Source organism: Ostrinia nubilalis, chromosome 5, assembly GCF_963855985.1.
Source record: "Ostrinia nubilalis chromosome 5, ilOstNubi1.1, whole genome shotgun sequence".
Classification (NCBI taxonomy): Eukaryota; Metazoa; Arthropoda; class Insecta; order Lepidoptera; family Crambidae; genus Ostrinia; species Ostrinia nubilalis.
In genome coordinates this window covers 12,980,899-13,002,700 of record NC_087092.1, presented here as the reverse complement: position 1 = coordinate 13,002,700, position 21,802 = coordinate 12,980,899, and the positions used below count along the sequence as shown (strand labels likewise).

Below are 21,802 nucleotides of genomic sequence, written 5' to 3'. Positions count from 1 at the left end.
TCTTCGAATTAAAATAGCAAGATAATACAGAATACGCACAAGGTTTTTCCATTAATAAAATTATATTTATTCATGAAAAGATGTGATGGCCAACCAGATCTGATTTTTAAAAGAAATTTGTAAATATCTAGGTAGATATTTTGTTTCCTTATCCATGTTGTAAAGGTAAATTACATCGACCAAGAAACAGCCAGGTATAGCATTAACCTTCCAGTTCATTTTCCTTAAAGACTGACTACGAGCAATCTACAGACTAAAATCAATAGTTAGGTTGATTGAAAATAAAATTGGTTTTGTGTATAAAATAAAAGCACAACTCTGAAAATCAAATATTTAATTACTTTTACAACAACAATTGACAAACTTTTAAATACTTAAGCAACAATATAAATACAGCACGGTCATTACAAGATATTCATTTAACAAAACTATGACTCGTAGAAAATTTACGAGCAACATCTATACAAGAATAAATCCATACCTCAGATCATAGAAAGAGAATAGATATGAAGTCGCGCGTAACTACAACGAGAACCAGTGTCCCCACATTTCCCCCACCACAGCTCCCACACACACATTCAACTGTGTAAAAACAAAGCGACTGAGAGTCTACGACAACATGTGCAACCGGCTTAAAAGTGCTGTGATTGGCCAGAAGGCGTGCCTTATGGCCAATCAATGGCCGCGTGACGTGACGCACACTTTGAAAAAAGCAATTAGAGAGAAGAAAGATAAAATGGAGTCGATAAGATATCGATACTTTAAATCCTGGGGGCAAGGCTCGAAATTGGTTTAAAAAATGCTTGTATGAAAACCTTTTTATTATTATTATGTTCTTTAACGATTTTTGCATAAAGGAGTCAGTTCCATTTTGTATGGACGAAAAACTCAGAATCAATTATTGGGACTAAATGAAGTTACCTTATATTAATTTACCCCAACCAAAGCTCAATGTCGTTATCGATGGAGTATAGAAGTTATAGACTGACAAAGTTTGTATGAAAAGTCATGGGTTAAGTAGGTACTTGCGATTTTTATCAGTATTTACATTTGGTAATATATTATTATTTACTTTAATAATAATAACAGGATCACTGTAATTATTATTAACTACTATCGCGCATTAACTTTTTAATTATGGCGAAATTCGTACCGCCTATGTTTATCAAAAATAATGCCTATATTAGGCTTTCAACTAGCTCTTATAGTAATTACATAGTTGACAGTTACTAATCCCTTCTACTATTGTTATTGTTTTTGTAAAAACTTAAAAATCGCAAGCAACTCATGATTTTTTCATTCAAAATTAGAAAATAGAAAATAATAATTTACTTCTATTTATCGATAATAGGAAACCGTATTAGAACACGAGCCCTGCACTATGTTACGACCGGCACATGCGGCCGTACTGTGTATTTTCACGCGTCAGTGGATATCGGAAGAAATAAAATACATTGCGCAGTAGTTACGCATGACATAAAGTGGTTGCTAACTAAATCGTCAATGTACAACGTGTTTGAATTTTTATCACCACTAATTTCGATATCGCAGTAAATGTCACGGCACTGAATTCGTTCGTAAAAATGTTTAGTTTTTTTTATTTATAAGCAAAATACCAATGGATTTGCAATACTTACATGTGGTAAATGACTTCATTGTTCCTGTAGTTCTTCGTTTCACTTATGTTATTGCACGTTACGACGCATTATCCAACAATATCGGAGAACATTTCCTCAGTACGACTGAATCGCGACTAACCTGGCGTCGCGGGCGATGTTCGTTTCTGGGCATATCGCGGAGACACGCGCCACGCCCCCGTTTCACATCTATTCCCTTCTATGATCTGAGATCCATACTGACTCTCTAGCCCTTCACACTAAGAATCGGTATCAGTAGAAAATCGCCGGATCCCATAACAATAGGGGTATATGTACCTATCACCCTACAACTTCATATTACGTGCAAGTCACAGTGAATCATGAAAATAAATTAGTTTTTGCGTCAGCACGAATATTCGGCATTATGAAGACCTTCCGATTTTCAACCAGCCAGATCGCCGATAAAGTGAGAATGGACCATTATACTAATCAAACGACACCCCATCTGAAGTGAGGTACGTTGATAAAGGAATGTCTTTGACATGTTTTAAAGCTTCAAGTTACGCTATTATACTCGTACGCCGGGCATCCCCGGCAAGGCTCGTGTCAGCTGTCGCCGTTGGCACTGCGCACTCGCCTTAGGAAGTCCTCGACTCGTTTGTATGGACTCTGACATCTTTCCTCATTCGATCGTATGAGATACGGCCCGTCCGACTCTCGACCTTCAGGCGTGTGACGTCCACTCGAACTGTCCGTCGCGTTCCGATTAAGAAACGGCTCCGCGTCCAACGCATTCGATGCAGCCACATTGTTTCTGCCATCAGTCGCTGCTTCGGAGCGCATTTCTGCTTCCCTTTGCCGAAGCCATACCGGTGAATGCACGTAGACCCTCGGTCGTTCTCTCAGAGCATTACACCGTTCCAAAGCCGGTCTCCTGACAGGAACAGGGGGTCTGTAAGCTGCAGGAATTGGCACGACTCCTCTTCCAAGGATAGAGCAGATGAGTCCTCTCAAAGCTGCTCGGAAGTCTTTTAAATGGTATGCGTATAATAAAGGATTGATAGCAGAATTAAGATGAGAGAATATTATGCAAAAATATGTCAGCAGATTTGGTATGTCTAAATCCGGCATAAAAGCTTTCACAGCGTTGATGGTGTAGAGTGGAATCCAGCAGACGATGAAGAAGAATACTATGATGGCGAGGTTCTGGGTGGCTTTGACTTCTCGCTTCTGTGCTGCCCCGAGCACTCGAAGCATGGTCCCTCCGGCGAGTCTGCCCCTGCTTCCTTCTACGGTCACCACTGCGCTAAGCTGGAAGTAAATAAAAGACCTGTTAATATCATCATTAAAAGAATCTTAAATCAATGTTTTCATTGTACAGCCAGGTATGAGGAAACCGGTTTCGTATTTGAGGTATTGAAGGTCATGTTGTCTTGCTTGAGATACTAATAAGCCAAATATGCATTCGTATTTACTATTCGTTCCTTTACTATTTTTCAAGCTTCTGACCACTTGTCTTAAGGCTTGGTATTTCTGCTAAAGTAGGTATTTCGCGCTGTCAAAATCTGCGCGCGCAATACTTCGCCGAAGACAGCGCGCCAAAGAGCTCTCGCGGCTACACAGTATAGAAATACGCACTTAGAAATACGCAGTTGGTTAGGTTAGGTTGACTTCCTTCCGTTCAAGCGTCACACTCACAGCACTTTCTAATACAAATCATATCCAAGTGATACAAATTAAAACAACTTTCCAAAATTTTTGGGAATATATTTTAGAATCGAATAAATATGGAATATAACTGCCAAAGTAAACACGGTTCAAAGAGGCGTGGCGTCACCCGACCTTCCGGAAGTTCCGCGCGGGCTAAAAGAATTTCAAGATTACGTCACCCGACCTATCGGTAGATCCTCGGGAGCTTGAGCGATTGGAAAAACATTTTATGATCAGTTACTCGTAGTAGCGATTATTTAGAGCTTGGATAGTAAATTATTATAGTTGTTGCAATTCACAAAGCTTTGCATGTGGTTAATTACATTAATCAGTACATGCATCAATTTTGTTCAGTCTTTTTGTTTATTAATAAATAAAAATATCATACTAAAATTGCATACATATTTGTTTGTATTGGTCTGGGTGTTTTCTTTCCACAATTTATGTATAACGTATGTACGGGGCTCTGTATCGAAAATCACTATGAGCAATAAGCATCACACACGGTTACCTGGAGTGCATTACCGCAGCAAAAAGCTTGCCATCTTAAATGAACGGTATAATATCGAGGTTTCGTCAGTACAGTTGCGAACAAAGGTGTTTGTGTAGTGTAGTTGAGTTGAGAGGTCAGATTATTGAAATAATAAAACGAACATTTTATTTTTTAAATACATTTTAAAAATAATTTACATTACAGATAACAATGAGAGGATGACATTGCAAGGTGGTGCCAGTCCAGTCTTAAATCCGTTGATATATGCTGCATCTGCCATGTTTTTGGCTAAAAGATTCTTCTATCTTGCAGTTTAGACTTTTATTACAGACCTCAGACAGTATTTTTGGAAAACTTTTACGCATGGTGGAGGAAGGGACGCTCTAGACACTCAAGTCTAGAAGGAGTCATATGAACTCCAAGTTTTAAATCCGTTGACATCTGCTGCATCTGCCATCTTTTTGGCTAGAAGATTCTTCTGTCTTGCAGCTTAGACCTTTAGCTACAGACCTTAGACAGTATTTTGTGAAAATTCTTACGCATGGTGGAGGAAGGGACGCTCTAGACACTCAAGTCTACAAGGAGTCACATGAACTCCAGTTTTAAATCCGTTGACACTGCTGCATCTGCCATCTTTTTGGCTAGAAGATTCTTCTATCTTGCAGCTTAGACCTTTAGCTACAGACCTTAGACAGTATTTTTGTGAAAATTCTTACGCATGGTGGAGGAAGGGACGCTCTAGAGACTCAAGTCTACAAGGAGTCATATGAACTCCAGTTTTAAATCCGTTGACATCTGCTGCATCTGCCATCTTTTTGGCTAGAAGATTCTTCTATCTTACAGCTTAGACCTTTAGCTACAGACCTTAGACAGTATTTTTTATTATTTATTTGTGTCAGTGTGCTCTTCTAAAGAGTGTAAGACGATTGTATGTAGGTACTATTAAAATGTAATTTTAACTCATTGGTTTTGTCTCATATTTGAGGAATGTACTATGTATCATGAGTAGAGTCTTCGTTTAAAAGGATGCGAACGATTTAAATTTCAATAGGTAGACAAAATTGATAATTCTTAATTATCAAAAATTTAAGCTTTCTCCAGTAACACTGATATTATTATACTGTGACTCATCAAAGTCATCATTGTCAAAAATATTGACAAATCGCGAACTGTCACGGCCAAAACACTGACACGCGTCCGTCCTCCGTAAGCGCTACCGCGCGACTGATTGAGATTGTCCAAGCCGTCATGGACGATTTTTTCCACATTTTTTAACATAGTAACTAAATAAGACGCAATATAAAAATTTCATCCGTTAAAAGCCCTCAAGTTATTTCTGAACTTTAATTTAGTAAAAGATTTAGAATCTCAAATCGCTTATTTTAAAAATAAAACCATAAAATAGAAAACGAATAGAGGTAACTTTGGGAATTTATTCTATCGAGTCAACTTCATCAAATCGTGTTTCCATCCGTTAATAGCCCTAGAAAATATCCTCAACTATGCCCAATAAAAATCTTAGCCTTTAATTTTACTGTTTAGTACCTCAAAAATGAAAAATGAAAACCTAATTTTCGCCATTTTCTCTGCTACCCGGCCTTAAATTCTAAACAAAACTTTTCATACAATGTATTGTTTGCTTTTCCATACAATTCTCAACTTTAATTAGTTTTTCGCATAAAATTAAACAGAAAAAATATAGGAAATTAAATCTCTTCAAATAAAAAAATCATTGAAATATTAATGATTTTATTTGAAGAGATTTCCCGACTTTCTCGTTATTGTGGCAGGATATTGGACCAGATTAGAATATGATCCCACTTAAAATTGACTGACAGATCAATCATTACGACGACGAAATTAGGGTATTGGAGTTCAAGGTACAAAATTAGCCGTGAATTTTATATCGTGAACTCGTAGTATGTTTTTGCATCGCATGCCTAGGGCTTCGTTGTCGATAAAAATACAATACACAATGCCTCCTCAAAATTACGGCGTAATCTAAATGCATTTTGAAGTGAATGTCTTTAGTATAAGGTTTAAAATCATCGATCAAAATCGTCATTTTGAGTCGGTTGTTGTGCTTTCGACCGTACAAGTAACTGTATGAACGAACAGCGCAGGTGCATTATGTTAAAAAAACAAAGGCAGAGCAGGTTCCTCGACTGATAACATTTTGTTTGACGCGCGTTGACCACAACGCATTCCAGTTATGGTTTTATGGTTCTAGATATTTATTTTTCTAAAAGAATACAATTATATTCACGTTTAAAAAAGTTCTAGATAAGTCCTATGTGCCTAAAATATTCGAGTAACATCAGAAAGGATAAAATTAACAATGAAGGTCGTTCGTTGATTTGGTGAAATCTAATCATACAAATTAAAGCAACAGATAGGCTTGACACCTACATTCTGCAATTCGGTAATCCGCAGAGTAGAAGTCTATACATATTTTTTCCATTTGATAACAATCTTATTAATAATAACAGTTTTATACACGCATCTAATAATATTAGGTACATCGCAATCAGTGGTTCTCTACTTATTATCATAAATATTTAATGCACATGACCGTATTGACCGTCTGTTTTTATACCAATTCCGAGAAAACTATGACTGATGATCTACTACTCCTGCTGTAGACAATAAAACATGTAGATTTCGATTGTAATATAACATAGATATACTAAATACTGAATCGTTCGTAAGTCGTAACTTAATACAGCGAAACGATCCCAATTTTGAATCGAAATAGAATACAGTGAGTATCTCCTTTAGACTCATTAAGAGTGATAAGATACAAAACATCGTTTGAGAACAGGTTTTTAAAACTAGTATCAAGAAACTAATATTTTGTTTTGTGTATTTAGGCACCTACTGTCTACTTAATATTATGTTTCTGTATGTAGACTGTAGTCTATGAAGTAGGAGCGTATTTCATTAATAATTCCAAAAATATTTTATAAACTCTATGTGGCTAATGGCATGATAGAGAGAGACTCCTAACGATGGAAATCCATTATGTCGTTGAGCATATTTCTACCACAAAGTAACTAGTAACTACTTACATGACTGAAGTATGCATGGAAAGAACTAGTAAGTAGTATGCATTTATCATAGGGTAAAACTATGATTCTTTAAACCTACGTAAGAACAGACACATACAGGGACACATTGTGGGTATATGTATACAGGGTGTCCCAGAATGGGTGAATCAAACTGCTAGGGGAGGTAGCTCTACTAATGTACTATCCCTAAAAAATATGAAAAAATAAAGCGCATAAGGACACAACATTTTTTTTTAAAGTGAACATAAATCAGCTTTGCCTAAGTATCTGGCTATAATTGCTGCGTTTGGAGTTTATTTGTACTTTTTTCTTACTAATATTAATTGTACATGATCGCTTCGTCTATCTGTAAACAAACTTTTGAAAATAATTACTAGATTTCGAGTTTAGAGCTTAGAGAGCACTGTATTTAAAAAAAGTTCAGATTTCAAAAAAATTTTTCAATTTTTTAGGGATAGTACATTAGTAGAGCTACCTCCCCTAGCAGTTTGATTCACCCATTATGGGACACCCTGTATACATATACCCACAATAAAGTAACTGCAATCTGAAGTTACGCTGGTTCTTCCGAGTTTACCGACGCGTAAAATAGGGAAAATGATTGTCTTATTCATAACTACATATTATGATTAATTCATTCATAATTGAAGAAGATACGTAATGGGTAAAGATGTTGCGCAACGTTAATGTAAAATTTGTGAGTTTTCGAGACACTTAGGTTCTGTATTCTTACTGTATTTACACATTTCAAAAATATAGCAGACAACATAATTGCGTTGTAAAATTATGTCGTACTGAACAAGCTTCAATTATGGGTACAACAACGGTACACCAAAGTAAACACTGTTGCACCTTATGTACTAGTGATAGATCCAATTTTTCAACAAATATGTACAATCAGATATGCTGTAGAGTGTAGAGTGTACGTACATGTTAATCCTTTGTAAGCCAGTAGGATATAGAGCTGCTTTTATTTTCACAGTGAACCTTGCTACGAGCTTTTACTGGTCGCGGGAGCACTTCTAGATAACGTATAACTCCCAACCTTGTAATCCAAGCGTATCAAAAGCTTAAAGCCACAGGGTGACGGTTAATTTTTGCTTAGCGCTCTACACACCAAAAATAACTGTCGCAAAAATTATCTCGCCCAAAACAAACCCGACCTTGTATCGACCTGAATAACGATAGGATTTTAGTATAAAACAACTGATTTCTAGATTCCAATATAAGTTCCACATGATAATGAAGTATAATATTGCAATGTAACCAACCTGCTTTACCACTCTGTAGATGTGAGGCTAAAAAGCCCCAAGAAGGACGCTCGGTGTGACGATGGTGGCAAAGTAAAAAAACACCAGATAGTTGTAGTCCATCACATCCACGAAGTAGCAGCCAGGAGCTGACTCCGCAGCGTGTAATCAAAGAGTCATCCAGCATAGTAATGTGACCAACCTGCTTCACCACCACCATGTAGATGTGAGTGTAGAAGGCAGCAAGAAGGACGCTCGGCTTGACGATGATGGCAAAGTAAAGGAACACCAGGTAGTTGTAGTCCATTACGTCCACCACGTAACAACCAGGAGCCGTCTCCGCAGCGTGTGATCATAAGACTCATCCATAATAATGTTACCAACCTGCTTCACCACCACCCTGTAGATGTGAGCGTAGAAGGCCGCAAAAAGAACGCTCGGCGTGACGATGGCGGCGAAGTAGAGGAACACCAGATAGTTGTAGTCCATGACATCCACGAAGTAACAACCAGGAGCCGTCTCCGCAGCGTGTGATCATAAGAGTCATCCATAATAATGATACCAACCTGCTTCACCACCACCCTGTAGATATGAGCGTAGAAGGCAGCAAGAAGGACGCTCGGCGTTACTACTAGAGGAACACCAGGTAATTGTAGTCCATCACATCCACGAAGTAGCAGCAAAGGGCCGACTCCGCAGCGTGTGATCAAAGAGTCATCCAGTACAGTAATGTGACCAACCTGCTTCACCATCACCCTGTAGATGTGAGCGTAGAAGGCAGCAAGAAGGACGCTCGGCGTTACTATAGTGGCGAAGTAGAGGAACATCAGGTAGTTGTAGTCCATGACATCCACAAAATAGCAGCAAAGGACCGACTACGCAGCGTGTGATCATAAGAGTCATCCATAATAATGTTACCAACCTGCTTCACCACTACTCTGTAGATATGAGCGTAGAAGGCAGCAAGAAGGACGCTCGGCGTTACTATAGTGGCGAAGTAGAGGAACACCAGATAGTTGTAGTCCATTACATCCACGAAGTAGCAGCCAGGAGCCGACTCCGCAGCATGCCACCCGAAGAGTGGAAGCAGGCCCACACCCGCACCAGCCACCCAGCATACTGATATTATAACTGGAACCAAGAAGAAAAATTTATTAGAATTGCCAGAGCCAGGGTAAAGCAAAAATACCATATTTAATTACTTACTGATATTTGGAAACAATAATAAAAATATATTAGGGCTTTAAACATAATACCACTCTTTACAGTGGGATTACGTACATTTTTTAGAGATTGCCAAGGCCGAGGTAATTTCGTTCCGAATGTAGCTCAAAATTAGTATATGTATTTGCTTTTATGTTGTTTATTTAGAAATCTGGGGTAGGTACATGTTATTTGGTAAATATTACATTGCATATTATGATTTTGTTCGATAATGTAGAGAAAGAGATGCTGTACAAGTTTTACAAGATGCGTGAATATTCAGTCTAATTAATTCGCAAGTATTTAAATTGAACCCAATTAACCAAAACATAGAGCTTGTCCAAATGACGCGTTTATACTCGCGCGATTTAAATCGCGTGATTGTGAGATGTATTACCTACTAGACTAGATGTTCATACAATATATTGTCCACATGCGGTGCAGCTGAGCTAGCTCTATGTTGGACATTAAAATAAATATGATGTCATCTACATATACCATCATAATGGGCTATTGAACAGGGTTTTAAAAATTGCATCGACGTCGACTGGGTGAAACAATAACACCGGAAGCTTGGTCAACGTTCTCTCTCGCGGTGTGAATGTTTATGCCATTGTTCGTTTACGTTTACCTCTGGCCATTGGCATAAAATATTACAGTTAAAATAGATTGAAATGACATCATTGAGGCGGTAATCGGTTTAGAAGCGTCTCTTCCAGATAACAAAGAAAGGTTTGTAATAAACACTGCTACGTAGTAAACGTAAATCGATCAGTTTCTAACTTTTCTTCTGATTAATTTTGTTGTTATTCCTATGGCAGCTTTATATCCCCTGGTGGGACATACCTATTTAGCCTTAGGTTTTATAGGATCAAGGAGGCTGTTTATCTTGGCTACACAGCAGATGCAGGCGAAACTAAAGTTGATTTTTAACTAAATGTTCGATTTATTTACCACATAACTACTCTTCTGACCATAACTATAAGAAATATTAGCGTTTTTTGCATTGTGCATTCGCTCTACAATACACAGTATTATGTTAACCCGTGCGAATCACGTTTGTGAAAGTGCCTGTGCAATCTTCGGTGGAGAAAGGAGGGAAATAATTAGCAGTAAGTACTAAAATCGCATGTCCCAGCGAATCCCTACCCGTACTAAGCTCTATAAGACCGTAATCCTTGTGCTAGATCACGTATCTTTCAGATGGTTATATAAATAGAGAATATCCCTTATACTTAGTCTATTCTTGTTTCAGTTTTGTATACACTTGCTTTATTTTCAATTGAAATAAGTTTACATATTAGGTAATGGAGCTAGTATCGCCCCGAAAAGTACCTACTACGTGATGTCACGGTTAACTGCTACGAGCACTATATTTTCATACAACAATCCTTGGAACAATAATTCTTTTACAACTCTGGGACGATATTTTCTTAGTATAAAGGGAAATGTGACCTTTACTAAAAGAAATGACATTTCCTTGTCCTACCCTACGAATTGCCTATTCGTCTTCCTTTTCTGGGAAATCTACTATGCCATTTTATTCACTGATACCTATACTGTATAATTGAATCTCAATCAAGCGGAAACGAAATTTATTTTGCTATACTTTGTTTTGTTTTTCGTGAGCGAAGAATTCAGTGTTCACGAAACAATACTTATTAAGAAAATAACTCACAATTTTTCTCGTTCAAAAATTATATTACACTGACAAAGAAAGAAGCAGCATTCTTTCATTTAAAATAATAGTTATAGAAAACAATAGTTCCATAAGAATACTAAAGAATACCACAAAATACCAGTTTCCGATGACAATGGATACTAGAACAAAACACGGACTTGTTCAAAAATGCAATTTAACACAGTCTTGAGTCATTTGTTTACAGAGATAGTAGAAGTAGAACAATGAATGAGTCAAGTTGACAGAAAACCAATGTATTTGAACGGTCCGCTGACGCAGAAGGTAAATTTTAAAATTTTATTATACTTTGATAGCTACACTGGCAATAACACATTAAAGTTGATAAGAAACTCGTTAAGAAATAATCCTATGATGTATTATTATGAAAAAAAAATGGTAGACGGTCGTCAGTGGTTTTATATTAAAATATTTTCTCGAGTTATGAAAATGGGTCCATTTTTCCAAGTGTTTACTTTACTATCACTAAAACTTAGAGTTTATTTCTTACTCTCCTCTGTGTATAAATACCGGTTAATAAGTGCGAGTGCGACTCGTGTACTGGGGGTTCCATATCGTTATTCATGTTCCTTCCTACTGAATTATCTTTCTTTTACGTTCAAATATAAGTTGAAATGACAATTAAGTCTGAAAAAGTAATTTTTCAGATTTTTTCCATTACTTGCTACTTCTGACGAGCATCAAAATAATATGCGAAATAAACCTTTTCACAGCTCCAAGGGATTAATAACGAAGTCATTTAAGAGTTCCTTTTATTCCTTTTTAGTTACAAAACCATAAAAATACGAAATTCTGCCCCTTATTTTCAAAGAATTAAAATGGGGATTGAAAATAATTATGGTAACACGATGAAACTTCAGAAATAAAAAACATTTTCGTGGTTATTGAGGCGATCACAAACATGTTTTTAAACAAACTAGCCAAAATTCCTCTCCAATATTGTTACCATAAAGTCCATAAAGAAACCCTATAAGAAAAGGGTCGGATTTGAAATTCAAATTGTTAGAAAACTTAGTCTTAATATTATCCTCTTCCTGTTACGCGGTATCGGCAAATATTTTGCAAAAATTAAAAAAATGTGACTCCATCGCAACTTATAAGTTACTAGCTTTCCGCCCGCGTGGACTACATTATGTATATATTTTACGGAACCCTGTTTTTTTCCAAAATAAAATTTAGCCTATGTTACTCGTGGATAATGTAGCTTTCAAATGGTAAAAGAACTTTTAAAAACGGTCCAGTAGTTTTGAGCCTATTCATTACAAACAAACAAAGTTTTCCGCTTTATAATATTAGTGTAGAAGTGTAGATAAGTACATACCTACTTACCGACAGTTATGCCTAGCTAAAGTATGAATGTATAATTTATCGCATATGAAAAGAACTTAATTCTTATTCTATGAAAAGGACTAAGTACTTAACTTAATTCTAATTCTATGAAAAGAATAACTTATTCTTAATCTATTGTTCGCCACTTTACGTAAGCTCAAGACTTGACGTCGAGTTTTATCGTAAAATCTTTAGCCTATTCTATTTTAATGAATCTCATGGCCGTGGTGACAGGCTGTGTTCAGCGAAACTATTTATTCATTCCATAACTTTTTAACTAGTTAACTGTGACGGAGGTTACAAAATATATTAAATCTAGAATCGAATGGTAATAAACCTTCCTCATTGTAGTACCTAAAACAGTGTCGATTCACAATAAATAAACTTTGAATTTTGAAATGCAACAGTCCAACTTGGAGTCTCCTAGCATTGTTTGAGAATAAATAAAAAGTCTTTACGATTCCAAACACGATGATGTGTGGGCTTGTCTAATCAAGCATTCCAATTGCCTACTAAATTTCGCATCACTCGTACCGCTGTTAAGAATTTAACGACGCAAATTAAATATTAAGTAAGAAATAACAAAATGACTGGCACCCAGAAAATTATTGGTGTGTAAAAACAATGTTGTTTCACGGCTCCCTAATCTAAGATTGGCTTGGCTGAGTTATTTATTACAAGATAAATGCACATAAAACATGATATTCTCATCCAGTTAACTTAAGGGCTAAACTGAGTCCTAGATAATATTTAACGAATATGGATGACAAAATAAGTAAACAGAGCTCATGAAGAACGTGAAATTAATCACTGTTATACCTACTTTAGTCGTTCATAGGTTTTAAAACGCATCTGTTCATTTAAGTCACCCAAATGAATATAGGTACAGTCGTATTATTAACTCTCACACAAATGTTACATACGGAGCGAGAAACCACGTTATTGATAATAAACGATTTGTCAGTTTTGTCATTGGCTGCTGTTAAAAAGTCATATAAACAGACGACAACACATAAAGCTAAACTCAGTGGCAACTTATGTTCTTGAGATAGATGCTATTTTGCTACGAGAATTTTTTTTGCTTACTATTTCTACTTACATGTAAAAGAGTGTGAAAAAATGGCTGGCTGGCTGAAAAACATTCTTCAATGCCTTTGTTGAAAAGCTAATATTGAAGGAATTTGCAGCTGGGAAAATAGTACGTAGGTGTATGATGTCATACATTGACTAATTAAGTTATGAATTACATTATTATACCTACTTAATAACATCAAGGAAAAAGTTATGAAGAACTTCACGTTTTTCAGATATGAAAATGATTTGGTTGTAACTTGATCGTAAATAAATTAATTGCGAAATTAGATTTTCTAAGTAAGTTCATAAGTGCCACTAGTGGTCTAAATTGAATTAAATATTTTTGATTTTGATTTTTGATTCTATTGAATGGTATGTTCAAAAACACACCAAAATGTCCTGATATAAAGGAAGAAACCTTGATTGGTTGAACCATCTTACTTTAACAAAAGTTAAAAGTCTTTCAAACTTCATACAAAAACCCTAGTTAAAGTTATAGTTACGGTTAAAATTAAGTTAAGGTGATGAAACTCAGCCTTTAGAATATTTTTGACGTTAAATCAAGTTTTGAATATTGTTTCGTTTGGGTATGAATTATGACCACTAAAGCGATAACTAAGTTGGTATGTACAGACAATCTGGCTGTGGTTTCCCAGCCGATAAGCACAGCGGTCGTAAGAAACGGTGGGCGTATTTGGGTCATCATTCAAAAACAATAACATACATCGAATAATGTAGATACCTACCTACTTATATCTCAAAAAATTTCGCTTCCCAGGACCTTCGGCGATTACCTACTCTCTCAACCACGGATGACGCTAAGTCACAGCGTAAAAATCACTTGACGTAGGTATAACGACACGACAGGCCTGACAATTCCATAGCTCACTGGAAGCTCAAAATTAATTCATCATTATCAAATGTTTCTCTAGCTGGAAGTAGAATGTCATTTCCTCAATTTTCCTCTATGGTTGACGATTCTGGGCGTTTGCTTCAGCACTTTCTATCGGGTGAGATACACACCAAGAATTTCCGATAAGAAAACTATGTCAACTATTATGTATTAGTAAAACTATACCCTGTAAGCAATTTTAGCCTGAAAATAGGTTATCTTGACGGTTATCATATTCGCTCGAGTGCTAAGCTAACCCATTGGGCCACGAATCCATCAACCGACCTGACCTAATCAAAATTACTCGCTGTGCCCGCGACTTCGTACGCGTGAAAATAGTGTGAATAATAATTCCCATTTTTGCAACATTTTTCTTTACTGCTCCGCCCCTATTGGCTGTAGGGTGATGTTACATAGCCTAAAGACCTTCCTCGAATGGGCTATCCAACACAAAAATAACTTTTCAAATCTGACCGGTAATTCCTGAAATTAGAGCTATAGAGCGTTCAAACAAACAAACTCTTCAGCTTTACCTATAATATTAGTATAAATTACCATTAGCTTATTTCCTACTGTGACAGCTCAAAAGTGAAAAGGGTTTGCAATATCATATGTCGTTGAGCATCACACTCGACCTCACGTCGTATAATATTCGGAATAATCTCAAATTCGTTCGTAATATCAACGAAGTTTATGCTAATGGACTATTGTAATCCTATATAAATGCGCATAATATAATAATACGACATAAAAGTATTTTTACTATTTCTGTAATGTATTACTAAATAACGATTTTCGAAGAATATCCTGTGGGTCTAGACAAGCCAAAGGCTTTTCGACCATCTTTCGACATAAAAACTGTCATATTTTGCATTTTGTCTAGGGGGGCTGATCCCTACTCAATTTATTTTTTACCTATGTCGTCAATTCAGTGATTATTTTCAGTTGATCGTGATTCAAGCATGATCTCTCATTTTATATTAACACTGGACAGGGAAGTTTGGTCAATATAAATATGGTGTGACTTTAATCACAGTGTATAACATTGCTATCTAACACTGTTATACTTTTTATGTTGAAATAAATTAATTCTGTGTTTTCCTGACTGAAAATAACACACTAACACGAATCTACGCGTAAGATTGGATTGTATTGAAATATTTTTATGTAAATATTGGCAATTGTCCAACGAAATGTTTAGATTGAACACTTGTAGGCTAGTTGCCTTAAAAAAATTTTTTAGTCCGTAATGTTTAATATCAAAAAATATTGGACACATATATTTTTATTTGTCAATCTAACAAATAATTACATAGTTACGGTGCGTTGAAGTTCCGCACGACGTCACAACGTGCGGCACTTTTATGCACGCATTGACGTCACGGGCCTCTTCTTATGAACTTTGGCGCGCTTTATCTCTTTAAATTTTCATTACTTTGAAAAAGTGAAAAATACGTGTAGAGTATTTTTTGATAAGTTAACTGACTCTTTAAAACAAAACTCTCCCTCTCAACACAAGTGAAGTATCTGGGCATCACCTTTGACCACAAATTGAACTGGGCGAGTCACATTGAAAACAAGACAAAGAAGGCCTGTATAGCATTTTATCAGTGTAAAAGACTCATTGGTAGCAGATGGGGTCTTAACCCTAAGATAACACTTTGGCTCTACACATCAGTTATCAGGCCCTCTGTCACTTATGGATCAGTTGTCTGGTGGCCCAGAACAAAACTATCCACAGTAAGATCAAAACTCCAAAGCCTGCAACGTCTAGCAAGCATAGCGGCCACTGGTTGCATGAGAACCACACCATCGGCATCACTTGAGTACCTTCTGAATCTTAGACCCTTAGATCTCATCATTCAGGAGGAAGCGCAAGCAGCCGCTCTAAGACTTAAAGGAAACGGCCTATGGAAGCAAAACAAGGAGACAGGACACTCTGCGATCCTGCAGAAAACCATAAAAGAAATACCTCTCACTGAGGCACCCATCGACAGGATACCCTGTGAACACATTTTCGACCGAAGATATAATATCCAACTTACAGCGGAGACGCGAGATTACTCTGGAATCAATGAAGTTAGGATATACACGGACGGCTCCAAAACTCAAACGGGTACAGGAGCTGGTGTCTTCTCGAATGATCTTAATATAAGAATATCAACAACATTAGATAAACACAATACAATTTTCCAAGCAGAATGCATTGGAATTACCAAAGCAGCACAGGCGGTAACAGCCAGAGACATCCGAGGTCTAAACATAAGAATTATCTCGGATAGTGCATCCGTACTGCAAGCGCTAAAAAGCAACACAATAACAACGGCCCTTATATTGGAATGCCATGAAGCGCTCCAAGACATTGCAGCTGTAAATGGAGTTACCCTGCAATGGATCAAAGGGCACAGTAACTCTTTAGGCAACGACGCAGCGGATGAACTGGCAAAAAGAGGTTCGGACACAACAGTATTTGGCCCGGAACCAATACTGCCGATACCACAAGCACAGATCAGGAACTGGCTGCGTTCCAAAACAGAAGAAAAACACCACACAGAATGGAAAAATAGCGAAGGATGCAGGCAAACAAAAGATGCGGTTCCGGACGTATCGAAAAAGTTCTCCCGCAGCCTCATCAGACTAAACAGGGACAGCATCCGCAAGGTCCTAAGTGTCATAACCGGACACTGTATGCTAAACAAGCACCTATACAATATAGGTGTCACAGACAGCCCACTATGCAGGGGGTGCATGGAGGCAGAGGAAACACCGCAGCATGTGCTCATGGAGTGCAGTAGCGTGGAAGAACAACGGGCTCAATTTCTTCGATCACCGTCGTCGCTACAGGAAGCCTGCAGCAGCCTGGACGGGCTGCTCGCCTTCTGGGGGGATCTCGGGTGGTTGGAGTAGGAAGATAAACCACAAATCGCGCACAATGGCCCTATCATGAGGCTAAGTGCGGTATTCGATTGCCCTGCAAAACTAACTAACTAAGTTAACTGACGGACTAATTAAAACTCTTGCTTTTTGACCCAGGAAACATCCCTAAAATGCCCTTAGAACGGTTTAGATACGGATGGCGGAAAACTTTTGAATTAATCAAATAGGTACTATCGCCAACAGTGTTACCTGCCCATTGAAAGTCATGTCATCTCGTTCTATCGCAAAGAATCGCCATTTGATTAGAGCGAGAGCAAAAACGGAAATGGATAGTTAACAGTGTGGGCGTGTGTACCTATTCGATTGAGAATTTGTGTACTGGTTGAGTTAGGACACTTACTCAGTATTTTTGAAACCAATCCACTGGAGCTATGAGCCGAAGACAAAAAAGAAATTGTATTACTTTTTATATAGACCAAAGTTCTCCAAATTGCATACTTACTAAAGAATAAAGGCGTAACACCGTCCCACACAATCGGTTGTACGAGTAGTAGGTACCTATGTGATATCCCTTTGTGGAAATTTAAGGCAATCACGGTCAAGTACCATTATAATAGAAGGGATGGGTCACCTTATTTGGCTTAGGTATCGTTCGAAAACGCTCATTATTATGAATAGGATCTTATTATGTTTGCGATGCCTGATGACGCAGATGCGCACACTGACAGGAAAAAAACTGTTTTGTGAGACAGCTAGGGGTTATTATAAAAAGTTAAGCGCGCGTTGACACGTTTAAAACCATCGCACTATAACTTTAACAAACGTCAATGTCTGTCAAACTTCATACAAAAAATCACCGGTTATGGTTATAGTAACGGATAAAGAAAGGTAGTACCTATGCGACTCAGCCTTAATGTTAATTTTAATGTGTTCAACGCGCGTTTAACTTATACATAGTAATAACTCTGGTAGAGTCAAATAACACGCATTAATTCAGTCGAAAAAACAACAACAGTGTTTATTTTATATCACACATTGGCCATACATTTTTAAAATTAATACTAAGTACATAATAAGAAATAGTAAAGATCTTTTCAATAGTCAGATGAAAACAATCTGTGATGTTGTAAAAGTCTGATCACCGAATCTAAAACTAATATAGAAGTTACAAACATGTTCATCGGAATTAATGTCTTTTGAAAACCCACTCTGTGGTTTTAATTATTATATTTTAATTGAGGGCAATTTTGAGTCTGAGATAAAATAATAATAAGAGACAACAATAATCTTACACTACACAATCATTCTCAAGTCTAAGGCTGGGTTGCATCATCTTACTTTAACTTTGACAAACGTCAAAAAGCTGTCAATCGTCATACGAAACACACCGGTTTTCGTTATAGTTACGGTTAAAGTTAGGTGATGCAACTCAGCCTTATAATTGAGAAACAAATGCATCATTGAGGAATAATAAACATAAAGTAGATCTTAATAAAATTGGACGTTCGTTTTTCACAGTTTAAGATATCGATAGTGAAATACATAATATGCTTGCTTCTTCCCGCGTCCTTCACCAGATCGTCAGTCCACCTAGTGAGAGGCCTGCCCAATCTTCCCATTCGTTATTTACAACAATTTTGTGATAGTGGTGACTACAGTCAGCAAGTACCACAGTTCAGAGCTGTCGTTATATTGTTTAATTTAAGATTATCAAATTAACAATCAAATTCTGTTTTCCTCATAATCGCGACTTTTTTGTCGTCAAATTTACATTAGGACGTATAATTTATAGAATGCGAATGATAAGTTTGATAAACTGGAGTTGCCTGAAAAAGCTGCAAGGTTTACCAACGCCAGGCCAGCTAGTAAAGTCCCGTCTATTTATACTTATTAGGTACTTTCTGATTTTTTATATCAGTGTACACAAAGGTAGATGACCTTGGTAAACTAGATACTTATTCTGATTTACTGAATAATTTTCCATGCATTTTAATTTTTTAGAGAAATTATTTTGTTCCATTATACATTATTTTTTAGTGTTAGGTTTTCTACAGTGTATTAAAGTCGGATGTATGTATAGGGTATCCAGTAATAACCGTAAATTAGCGGTAATTAGCTGCTTAGTAACTGACTAGCCAATCATAACATTGTGGACAAAATTTACACTTTATTTACGAATTAAGTAGAGATAAATAAAAGTAATAGATAAATGGCATTTTATGTTAAGAAATTTTTAACCCCACTCAAGTAAGAACCTTCGAGATTATCATTTACTTACACTAACTAGGACAGGACAGCGGTAAATTAACGATGCAAATAGAAAAACATAATTTATGCAGTTGTAATATTAGTACTAACTGATTTTGATAATGCACAAACAGATATTATGTAAGTACTAGTAGAAAATAAAAATATGATCACTTAAGACCTAGCTACCAATATTTCGCGCAGCTGAATGTCTCACTCACACTAATTCATGTTGGCACTATCAATATACACACATGTTAGTGAAATAAATATGCAACGACGGCACACAGCAATGTGAAAGTTGGTATGTTTCTAGCAGCAGAGTTTTTCTTGATGGACTGATCGGCGTAGGACTGCAGCAAGCCACAGGGCACTGCCTTCCTCATGTTTGTAGTCGGCGTATGCCTCATCACAAAGCATTGCATCCCCGGCGTTACTTGAATCTCCTTCCCTTTCACGTCAAGAGCATTTGTCACTGTCGTATTAGTCGTTGTTGTCGTCACGGTCATCGATGACGTCACGGTGCCGTTTGACGCGTCCGTACCATTAACAGCTGTCGTATTTACTGCACCGGGAAGAGTAACATTCACAGGAACAAGAGTACCATTCGCCAACATTTGGTACAAAACCGGTTGCGGAGTCGTAGTCTGCTGTTCCACCACGCCGTTTGTTATGTTCACTACAGTGACATTCGTGCTGGTGGTGACGACGGTCGAGTTAGTGCCTCCAGCCGGAGCTGTGGTACCTTGACTTTGCAGGATGAAACTAGTTATCAATTGACAGTCGATTCTGGTTTCCTCATAATCACCATTGTCTTTCTTCACGCCAAATTTACAATATTCACCTGGCTGTGGCTTGTAGCTGTTTGTTCCACTTGAATGCGAATTATGGTTCTGGCTAACTGCGTAAGCTGTAGCTCCAAGTGCGCCAAGGTTCAAAAGTGCCAAGCCAGCAAGTAAAGTACCGTATTTACTTCCTGAATTTTTGTATTGATACACGTAGGTCGGCGGAGCGCCATGGTAAACTGGATAAGAAACCGGTCGCTGTCCAGGGGCGGCGGCATAGCTGATTTGTTTCGGTGGCGCGTAGTTGTAGTTGTGGTTGATGGTGGTATGGGTGGTGTGCGTACCACCAGATATTCCTCTATTAGGATATTTATTGCTCTGGGAATGTCCCCCAGAGAGTCCACCACCGGAGGGGTATGAGTGTGATCCTGTTCCTGATTTTCCTCCCGAAGACGGATAGCTATGACTGCCTCCTGATCCTGATAGTCCTGATCCTGACGATGGATATCCATGACTGCCGCTTGATGATGGATAGCCGTGACTACCACCAGATGATGGATAGCTGTGGCTACCACCAGATGAGGGATAACTGTGGCTACCACCCGATGAAGGATAACTGTGGCTACCGCCCGACGATGGGTATCCGTGGCCTCCACCAGAAAGTCCGCCGGAATGCCTTGAGCCGCTTCCTGAGAGCCCAGAGTGTGAGCTTGGGTAAGAATGTCCTCCACCGCGACCGAATCCACCACTTCTACTTCCACCGAACTTTCCACCACTTATAGGTCCTAATGCAGCTAGCACTAGGAGTGCGCATAGCAGCGCACGAGTTAACTTTAACATTGTGTAATTATTTATTTACGGCGGCGCAGACGCGGTACGTCTCGGGCTCGCACACGCACGCAACTCAACTGAAGTCAGCTGCGGATCGCCGACGAAATGTCACAAAAAATTCACACGATGTTACTATCCTAAGAAAACCATTTTACCACTTTTTGTTATTATTTGTTTAGTTTTCTTACATAAAATTTAGTTATACATAGGATAATTACAGGCCAGATAGAGAATTTATTCGGTAATATTTATTAAATTGTTGATAAAGTATTGCTGACAGTACACATTTTTGTGATTTGGTCGTTGACATTTAGAACCATAGATTATTAAGAATGAGTTTTTTCCTCTACACGCTGACGAATTTACTATTGCTGATTTTTTAAAATTTGAAAGTGACGTATGATAAAACTTAATAGTATAAAATTATAGTAGTATCTGAACTATTCTGAACCATTTTTTTCCAGTGCGTCACTTAGGTAAGTACTAGTTACTTGTACTTGTACCTACCACTTTCAGGGAATATTTTTTCGACTGAAAGCACTGTTATAAAATATACTTTTTTATCTATGTGTAACGGCTCGTTAAATTACTCAACTTAAAACTATTACAACTTAACTTAAAACTCAAAACTACTTAAAAACTAAACAAATATAAAACAAATATATCTTATTAACTATATTTACATTGAATTTAACAACTAAAACTGTACATATTGTAAGCTTAGTCCGGCGCGAGCGCAAAGATGT

The 21,802-nt window shown here is 37.4% G+C and overlaps 1 protein-coding gene across 1 annotated transcript in view; it reads right to left on the bottom strand.

Moving 5' to 3' along the window:
- Positions 1 to 317: 317 nt before the first annotated feature.
- The window catches only part of LOC135071969 (adenosine receptor A2b-like), a 110,123-nt gene continuing 88,638 nt past the window's right edge, over positions 318 to 21,802 (bottom strand). The window contains exons 2-4 of the mRNA XM_063965876.1: positions 9,042 to 9,250; positions 1,857 to 2,909; positions 318 to 481 (exon numbers count right to left, since the gene is read on the bottom strand). Of these exons, the coding sequence (XP_063821946.1) occupies positions 2,205 to 2,909; positions 9,042 to 9,250 (914 nt within the window). The 3' untranslated portion in view covers positions 318 to 481; positions 1,857 to 2,204. The remainder of the gene's footprint in view (positions 482 to 1,856; positions 2,910 to 9,041; positions 9,251 to 21,802) is intronic.